Source organism: Carlito syrichta, unplaced genomic scaffold (assembly GCF_000164805.1).
Source record: "Carlito syrichta isolate Samal-C Ts95f unplaced genomic scaffold, Tarsius_syrichta-2.0.1 Scaffold130478, whole genome shotgun sequence".
NCBI lineage: Eukaryota > Metazoa > Chordata > Mammalia > Primates > Tarsiidae > Carlito > Carlito syrichta.
The window spans coordinates 134,948-144,639 of NW_007074574.1; the positions used below are offsets into that span (position 1 = coordinate 134,948).

The window sequence follows — 9,692 nt, forward strand, 5'->3', positions numbered from 1 at the left end:
AAAAAAAAAAAAAAAAAGAGCTAGATCTGTAAGTGCCAGTATGAAACATGCTCTAAGACATATTAAGGGAAAAAAGTTGAGGACAGTATTACTACATGCTTCCTTTTGTCTACATTTTTAATAGGATGCAAGAACATGCTGGTATGGCATATGCATTAAATTATGTTCTGGAAAGATACATAGGAAACCATCCACTACAGTTACCTTTGAACAGAATGACTAGAGACCCAGAAGAGCTGTACTGATGCACACACATAAAAGCATCCAAGTAACAGATAATCTGGTGATGGGATTTATTTTCTTTTTGGTTTTCATTACACTTTTCCACATAAAAACCCTAAATTCAATAAAATTTATTGTAAAAATAAAACAATAATCATCACTTAGAATTTTTTAAAAAGAAAGAAACTAAGTTTATAGTGAGATGACAAGTGGAAGGGGGAAGAGGGTTCCACAGTGCACAGTCGGAAGCTGGTAGAGGGACTGAAGGGCTGCGGAGGAAGACTCAACACTCGCACTCCCCTTTTCCTTCCAGGTACCGTTGATCTCACCCTTTCTTAAGCTTTCCCCTGGAGATGAGCAGCTCCTGCCCCACTCCAGGTGTCCAGATAGTCACTACAACTCTAGATAGAGTAGACAGTAGGTTGGGAGAAGGCTGATGCGGTTGGTTCAAATCCTGCCTTTTGCAATATGGATAAGGCACAACAGTGGTTCCTGAAGAGCCTGAGTGGGAGAGAACACTTCAGCTGCATATAGGAGACTGTCTTCCTGGCAGACAGCAAAGCTCCTGAAGCACATAGGGCGAGCCCCAGTAGGGGTCCTGCCGCACACACATTTCAACAGCTGGGAAAAGCAAGATTGGGCGTATATGGCACAGAGAGGAGGAGAAATCTCTGCTTCCCCGAGGAGACTCAGGGAGCCCTGCTCAGCACCAAGGACATCTCTCTGGGCCACACAGAACTGCTTCAATAGTTCCAACCCCCTCTTACTGCTCCATGGAGAGAATCAGCTAGGACTAAAAATCATCAACAAGATAGTTCTCTGTATTTAATTAACTACCCCTTTCATTTGAGGCCCATGAAATAAATTTTATAACCTCACTTACTTTCCATGATATTCTTCTGCAATATTACTTTACAAAGTGGGAAATTACCTCCAAGTAGAATTCCCAGAGGAGTTAGCTGGCAATACATGTAAGTTTTTTGCAAAGCAAGGCCAGCTTTACATACAGGAGCCATGAAAAGTCACTTCTCCTCCATGGGATTTAAGGAACATAAAAGAGCCTACTTGCCCCACCCCCACCATCCTTGAATGATGCCTAAAACTCCCCCATTAGAGACTCACACCATCAACTCATGACTGTCCTAAGCGTATACTCTATATAATGCACACAGAGGGAGAAACACCTTGGATTCCTAACACCACAACATGCTGACTCTTAACTTTTTGTTGTTGTAGTCACTGGTCTTTTAGAGAAATTAGGAAAAGTCAAAAAAAAAAAAAAACTCCCTTCTCTGAAAAATGCACTTATGTGAAAACACAGTATGTAATTTCCATGTAATTTAGGGGTTCACAGTTCTCCTAAAGCCCATTTAGAGAGTCCCTCCAGGCCAGGGCTAAGAACTCCTGATTCAGCAGCAATGAGTTGGCAAATCTCCCCCCACCCCACCACCCCCAACGAGGGAGACTGTGATTTCTCCCAGGCCTAGGAGAGAAGGCAGCACTAAAGAGGACCCTCACTACTCCACAGTCACCTAGAACTGACCCTATCTAGAGTGCTCAGTTACTAGGCAGGCCTCCTCCCCAGCAAGAAGTACATGTTGCTCACTGTCTGTTCCTTGGAAACAGGCTCTCTTGGCTTCAGAGACACCAGTACATGTTAGGAAACACCCAACGGAAAGAACTGCCAAGTGGATTCTTACAATCACTTGAGAAGAGGCGAAAGTCTTAACACCTAATGAGTAAAGGGGACTCACCTCTGAGGTTTTCGAATATCCCAGAGGCCCACTCCTTCCTTTGAATTGGCTGTGGCCAACAACCTGGGCTCCACAGGGTTAAACATGACACTGTGAAAGGCTGATGGATAGTTTGCCAGGCAAAAGGGCTCTGTGGAAAAAGAAGTCATGGTCAGTTCATGCCTGGACCGTGGCAGGCAGCTGAGCAGGTGTGTGACAGCAAACAGGGCACACTCTTGAACAACCATCCAGCGGCCAGGAGTCCAGGACAGGGCCTCCTCTCAGCAGTACCCGTACTCACAAGGTCCTTGTGAGTCCTGCTCACAGTGACCCAGACACAACCACATTCTGAGCTGCAATGCTCAGAAATAGATATGGAACCTATTCAGATCCTGTGACAAAACAGAAACGGCCACTTAAAATGAGAAAGTAAGCTGTTTTACAGTAAGTAAAACTGAATTACATGTGAGAAGAAAAAACTCTCAAGTTACTGGTGGGATGATTATACATGTTTTTGTTTTTGTTTTTGAGTTGAAGTTGTACCCTATCACCCAGGCTGGAGTGCAGTGGCATGTTCACAGCCACCACTGCCTCGAATTGCTGGGCTCTGGCAATCCTTCCGCCTCAGCCTTCTAAGTAGCTGGAACTATATGCACATGCCACCAAGCCTGGCTAATTTTTAAAAATTTATTGCAGAGATGAGATCTCACCAAGTTGCCTGGGCTAGTCTCAAACCCGTGGGCTCAGGCAATCCTCTCACCTTGGCCTCCCAAAGTGCTGGGATTATAGGCGTGAGCCACCACGCCCGGCCTGGATTATTATGCTTTTAGCCCATATTTATTAGTTTTAGAAATTAAGCTTAAAACTGCCCACAGATTTAATGAAAACAAAGCAAAATAATAATGTAGTCTCCCCTCTGGTATACAATTGAAAATAAAGTGGCCTCTGTCTAGAATTTTATGATTTTATATCAAGTACTAGAATAATTAAAAACAAAACAAAGGCGGGTTCAGTGGCTCAGCCTGTAATCCCAGCACTTTGGGAGGCCGAGGGGAGTGGATTGCCTGAGCCCACGGGTTTGAGACCAGCCTGGGCAACTTGGTGAGATCTCATCTCTGCAATAAAATAAAAAATAAGCCGGGTGTGGTAGTGCGCGCCTGTAGTTCCATCTACTTGGAAGGCTGAGACGAAGGATCGCCTGAGTCCAGCAGGTCGGGACTGCAGTTGCTGGGAGTAGCCACTGCACTCCAGTCTGGGTGACAGAGTGAGACTACAACTCAAAAAAAAAACAAAAAAAGGTACCTAGTCCTTGAACTTCTCTTTCATCCAGCCAGCTCTAACCCCCTAGAAACCCTGCATCCCTTTGCATAAATGAGCAGGTTCCAAGGGAGGAAGAAATCACTTACTTCCCTGGGAAGACACGCTCTTGAGGAGCTTGTGAGAGGAATGCCCAGAGAGCACTGCCCACTGCCCAGTCTGTGGCTTCCACACCAGCACTTCCCAGGCCCAGGGGGCAGGCAAAGCACTCAGTCAGCTCAGCCTTCAGGCAGGTCAGGCAGAGGAGAACGTCTGCCAAGCACACAGCCACTTGACTGAGCTGCCACTTCCTGCTGTCTTACCTGCCTGACTTACCAACAAGTTTCTTGTATAGCCTTAACCTCAATGATGAGCACAGCCTAGCATGTTCACTGCTTGAAATACAGAAAATGTTAAAGACCCAGATCCTGCCAGATAAAGCAGGCAAGACAGTGACCATGTACACAGGAGTGATCCTTACAAAGCTGCACTGAGGACTAGGCGGGCATCAGGTGACACTAAGGGTGGTGCTGCAGGAAGGGACCTTTTGAAGACAGGCAGAGTCACAGAGAGAATCTCTCTGCAGGAAATGAGCTGAGAAAATTAATTTCCTGAAGAACATCAGAGAAGTAAACAAAGCAAGTTCTTCATTTTACATATCAGAGTCTCAAAGGGCACATCTGGAGAAGGCAAGCACATGACAATCCTCTTTAAACAGAGGGTATCCGCCACCAGTTTAGAGTCCCACACACAGGTAGGGTGAAGTTTTGAGCCTCTTTCAACAAAATAAAAAGCAAGCCCAAAATGAGGATGACATAAAGGGTATAGCACCCTCATTCTCTGTACACAACAAAGGATGTATGCACATCAGTACCACACACAGGGCTGGCCCTTGGTGACTACCCTCTACAACAAGGTGTCACACCTTCTGCTCCTTGGGTGCCCAGGTGCACAGATGGGTGTACAAGGGTTAGCAAGAGTGGCTTACTTCTGTACTTAGGGGTAGGGCAAGACCTCCAAAGACACACACCTTACATTCCATGAGAAAGACATGAGAGAGTTTCACATTTCCTCTCCCCTGACATCACTTGCAACCCAGATACTCAGGTCATAAACTGGATCTGCAATGATCTTGATATCAAGCTGCTCAACACAATCCAACAGTTTTGTGCATAGGGACCCTACCTCCATGGGGAGACTCCCGGATGTCCCAAATCAGAACCCGGCCATCATCTGAAGAACTAGCGAAAATGTTGTCATTCACAGGGCTCACTGACAAGCCATACACTGCATCTTCATGGGCAAACACATCCAAAGTCTCACTGCTGAGACAGAGAACAAAAGAGAGGCATACATATATACAGAATAGTGAGAGTCCCAGCCTTCTGGCACCTAGAGCGCAGTCTCTATCATTTCTAAGAGAAAGTCAACCTAGCAAAACCCAAAGGATAGTATATTTGCTAAAAGGCAGGTATTCAACTTTCAGGTTAAAAAAGGAAAAAAGCTATTAATAGAGACTTTTTACAGATTTCATAATTTTTACATCAAATAAGCACATTTAAGCCGGGCGGTGGCTCATGCCTGTAATTCCTACACTTTGGGAGGCAGAGGTGAGAGGATTGCATGATTCCAGGGGTTCAAGACCAGCCTGGGAAACTTGGTGAGACTTCATCTCTAAAATAAATAAAAAAGAAACTAGCCAGACGTGGTGGCACACACCTGTGGTTCTAACTAATTCTAGCTACTTTGGAAGGCTGAGGCAGAATGATCACCTGAGCCCAGCAGGTTGAGGCTGCAGTGACAATGAGCACTCCATCCTGGGCAACATAGTGAGACTCATACTCCCCAAAAAAAGCATATTTAAAAATGACTCAACAGCTGAGTTTCGTTTTCTTTTATAAAAGAAGGCATGTGCTTGTGTACAGATTTGAGGGTGGTGTGCCTGATTTCCAAAAAGCAAGCAACCAGCAGGGGTGGAAGACTGATCTAACAATCTGTCATGGTGATTGAGAGCATGATTCTGAGGCCAGACTGGCTCAATTCAGATTCCAGCACCAGCTGTCCTGAGTTACCTAACGTCTCTGTGCCACTGCTACCTAACCTATAATGGAAATCACAATATCCCCACACGAACGACTGTGAGGGTTAAATGAATCAATACATACAAACATGTAGAATGGTGCCTGGCTCATATTAAGAACTCAATTAACATTAGCTAATTAGCCAGGCATGGTAGCGCGTGCCTGTAGTTCCAGCTACTTGGAAGGCTGAGGCAGAAGGATCGCTGGAGCCCAGCAGGTCGAGGCTGCGGTGGCCGGGAGGAGCCACTGCACTCCAGTCTGGGCGACAGAGTGAGACTCCAACTCAAAAAAAAAAAAAAAAAAAAAAAATATATATATATATATATATATATATTAGCTATTATTGTTACTAAACATTATGCTCTCTTCTCTGCCAACTTGTTTTAAATTTTTTTCTAAAACCTATAGTTTCATACCAACTTTCAAAACCCTTTTTCTTATTACTTATTTATTTTTATTTTTTGAGTCAGGACCTCACTCTGTCACCCAGACTGGAGTACACTGGCATGATCACAGCTTACTGCTGCCTCGGCCTTCGCTCAAGCAATTCTTGTGCTTCAGTCTCCCGAGTAGCTGAGACTGCAGGTGTGCACCACCACGCCCAGATAATATTTTCTAGGCTGGTTTTGAACTCCTGGGCTTAAGCAATCCTCTCATCTTGGCCGCCCAAAGTGCTGGGATTATAGGTTGAGCCATAGTGCCCAGTCCCTTTTTCTTTTATTAAATAAAAACTTTAATTCAAAACTATTACAGGAAACTTTTTTAGAAAAGAATAGCTGCTATCATGCTGTTTTCATCAAAAAACAAAAGCTAGGCCATTGTTTTGTTAAGCACTGGCCAGGTCATATGTTCTTTAACTATGGCTAGGCCATGTTTTTCTAGCTTTTGTACCCTCCCCTACCTTGGAAAGGTGAATCCTTACTCTCCCTCTCTCTCTAATTTACTTTTCTAAATAAACTATATTTTCCAATCTATAAAAAAAACAAAAAACCCCAAAACTATTTTGGCCTAAAGAGATATATGGCACTCTTCATATGAAAAACAGAGTCAAAATCATCTTCACACAGCATCAATCTATTTACCTTTCAACATCATGGAGGATAACTTGCTCATCATTTCCTGTAAAGGAAAAAAGCAGATGTGTGTGTTAACCCCTGTAAATTAGTCCCTCTCCACATTACAATCTAGTATTTGAACGTTTTCAGAGAAAAAAAAAATGGAGAAAGTCAATGTTAATACAAATTAGGAGTGTTAACTAGAAAAAAAGGTTTATAAAAATAATTTAAGAAGGATAGGATATTTTTATAGAGAATTTTAAAAAACATAATAGCAACGAGCTATAACATAATAACAGTTTCCAAAATGTATTATCCAGTGGATGATGTGAAAAACTATAGCTATTAAGGAAGAGTAAATGATCATGGGTAAATCAATTAATTCAGTCGTCCCAGTTAGCTTTTTGCTTTCTCCAGCAAAACACTCATTAACTGTGAGACCTGAAATAAAATCTCTAACATTTCTATGACTCAGTTTTTCACCTGTAAAATACAAATAATAATTCTACCTACTTCATAGGGTAATTATAAGGTGAAGAGTAAGTATGTGAAAGCATTCAGCATTCAGAATATGTCTGAACATTTAATAAGCCCTCCATTACAGTTTGCTAACAGGCCAGGCTCGGTGGCTCAGCCTGTAATCCCAGCACTTTGGAAGGCCAAGGCGAGTGGATTACCTGAGCCCATGGGTTTGAGACCCACCGGGGCAACTTGGCAAGACCCTGTCTCTACAATAAATCAAAAAATTAGCCAGGCATGGTAGCACATGCCTGTAGTTCTAGCTACTTGGAAGGTTGAGAAGGATCACTAGAGCCCAGGGGTGGCCATGAGTGTGCCACTGCGCTCCAGCCTGGGCAATAGAGTGAGACTCAAACTCAAACTCAAAAAAAAAAAAGTTTGCTAATATTCCTATTCTCACCATCTTTTATGGCATTAACATTTAAAGACAGTGTGATTCTAAGTGATGAGAAAGTTTTGAGGGTTTTTTGTTTTTTTTTTAATAAAGACTGACAGTTTAATTAAGACAAAGCAAAAAAATCTATACATTGTGAGATGAGAAAGTTTCTATCTGGCATTTCTCCTTATTCTATGAAGGGAGAGAAATCATATTCATGATATGCCTTCAAACGAATTATACTGCCAAAAAATAAAAAACTGAAATGAAAAGACAAAACATAGAAAATGTCCCACTCTTGCTAAATTGCGCAACCAATGGTCACTTAAATAGAAAGCAAAAGTAGCAGTAAAGATGTGACCCAGGTCATCTTAAACAAAGCCCTAGCTATTGTGGGAGCAAGCCAGTGAAATCAGTAAGCACATCCTAAAATCGTCTAGACTATCAGGCATATGAGAATATGAGAAGAGGAAGATTCTGCCCTGGGCTCAAGAAACTCACAGTCCAACTGCACAAACACAAGACAACCAAAGGATTTGTCTTATAGCAATATGATCTAACTATGGGGGGACAATTCTCTTGTTCATGAACAGAGGAGTTAAAAGTACATGGGAGCCGGGCTCGGTGGCTCAGCCTGTAATCCCGTGCCTTTGGGAGGCTGAGGTGAGTGGATTGCCTGAGCCCGAGGGTTCGAGACCCGCCTGGGCAGCGAGACCTCATCTCTACAATAAATCAAAAAATCAGCCAGGTGTGGTAGTGCATGTCTGTAATTCCAGCTACTCAGAAGGCTGAGGCGGAAGGATCACCGGAGCCCAGCAGGTCGAGGCTGCGGTGGCCAGGAGCGGCCACTGCACTCCAGTCTGGGCGACAGAGTGAGACTCCAACTCAAAAAAAAAAAAAAGGAGTCACAAGGAGCGTCACTTCCTCTACCTAAATTTCAGTTTGCCCTGCAGAGTCTGGAGCCCAGGCAGAAAACAGCCACGAGGCGGGGCCACTGCAGAAAGCCCCCACTAGGGCAATTCCCAGTGATGCTATGGGGGCACAGTTGCACCGAGACCAACAACTGGAGCCACTGGCATGTGATTCTAGCTGGGGAGAGATGCAGGGTCGAGATCTAGGCACAGAGCCATCAGGGAGCAGGGCCACTAGAGAACTGCCATGGGGATGTGGCTGCTCCATGTCATGAGGGCAGGTCCACAACCCAGTGGGTCCAGAAGTGGAACTTTTCGACTGGGCGCAGTGGCTCAGCCTGCAATCCCAGCACTTTGGGAGGCTGAGGTGAGATTGCCTGAGCCCGGGGGTTCGAGACCAGCCTTGTCAACTTAATGAGACCTCACCTCTAAATCACAAAAAACTAGCCGGCTGTGGTGGCATGCATCTGTAGTTTCAGCTACTTGGAAGGATGAGGAGGAAGGATCGCCGGAGCCCAGCAGGTGGAGGCTGAGGTGACCGTGAGTGAGCCACTGCACTCCAGCCTCCAGCCTGGACAACAAAAAGTGAGACTCCAAATCAAAAAAAAAAAACAAAAAAACAGAAGTGGGACTTTTACCCTGCTAGGCCTGAAGGACAAACCTTTGAGTCAAGCCTTAAGGTTTTAGACTTACTCAGGACCCATAATCCCATTTTTTTTTTTTTTTTCGAGTTGGAGTCTCACTCTGTCACCCAGACTGGAGTGCAGTGGCCGCTCCCGGCCACCGCAGCCTCGACCTGCTGGGCTCCGGCGATCCTTCCGCCTCAGCCTTCCAAGTAGCTGGAATTGCAGGCGCGCGCTACCACGCCCAGCTCATTTTGATTTATTGTAGAGATGAGGTCTTGCCAAGTTGCCCAGGCGGGTCTCGAACCCACAGGCTCAGGCAATCCACTCACCTCAGCCTCCCAAGGTGCGGGATTACAGGCTGAGCCATCGAGCCTGGCTGCATTTTTTTTCTGTAAACCAAGAAGAGGAAAAATTCTAAGCTCCCCAATGGACTGAACAAAAAAGCAAAATTCCAGGTTATAATGGAAAAGGGGGTCAGACACACTTTGTTTAATTACAACTGACCAGCATTGACATTAAAATAGAGGTCATAAAACTGACAAAACAGAGTCTATGGCAATTGGATACCAAATTCCAACCTGGCAGATAGCATCACATGACAGATAGCAAGCCCTAAAGGAAATAAAAATATTTTACCCCAAAATATGTTTCTTCAACCTATTTAGAAACGACCCTGGAAAGCTTGGGGAAATTTGCATCTGTAGAGAAACTCCTTTCCTAGGAAGAGTCTGATACTTTAAGACATTTACCACCTAATCTTTCTGAAGCCTTAGAAGCTTCATCTACATAACAAGAACTTTGGTTTCCACAAATCCCTTATCTTAACTCAGTCTTTCCATTGATTTCTTTCTTTTTTTTTTTTTTTTTTGAGTT

At 44.2% G+C, this 9,692-nt stretch overlaps 1 protein-coding gene across 1 annotated transcript in view; it reads right to left on the reverse strand.

The window, feature by feature from the left end:
* The window catches only part of DCAF5 (DDB1 and CUL4 associated factor 5), a 93,411-nt gene that overhangs the window by 78,222 nt on the left and 5,497 nt on the right, over nucleotides 1-9,692 (reverse strand). Inside the window, exons 2-4 of the mRNA XM_008049060.2 lie at nucleotides 6,415-6,451; nucleotides 4,437-4,576; nucleotides 1,977-2,106 (exon numbers count right to left, since the gene is read on the reverse strand). Coding sequence (XP_008047251.2) covers nucleotides 1,977-2,106; nucleotides 4,437-4,576; nucleotides 6,415-6,451 — 307 coding nt within the window. The remainder of the gene's footprint in view (nucleotides 1-1,976; nucleotides 2,107-4,436; nucleotides 4,577-6,414; nucleotides 6,452-9,692) is intronic.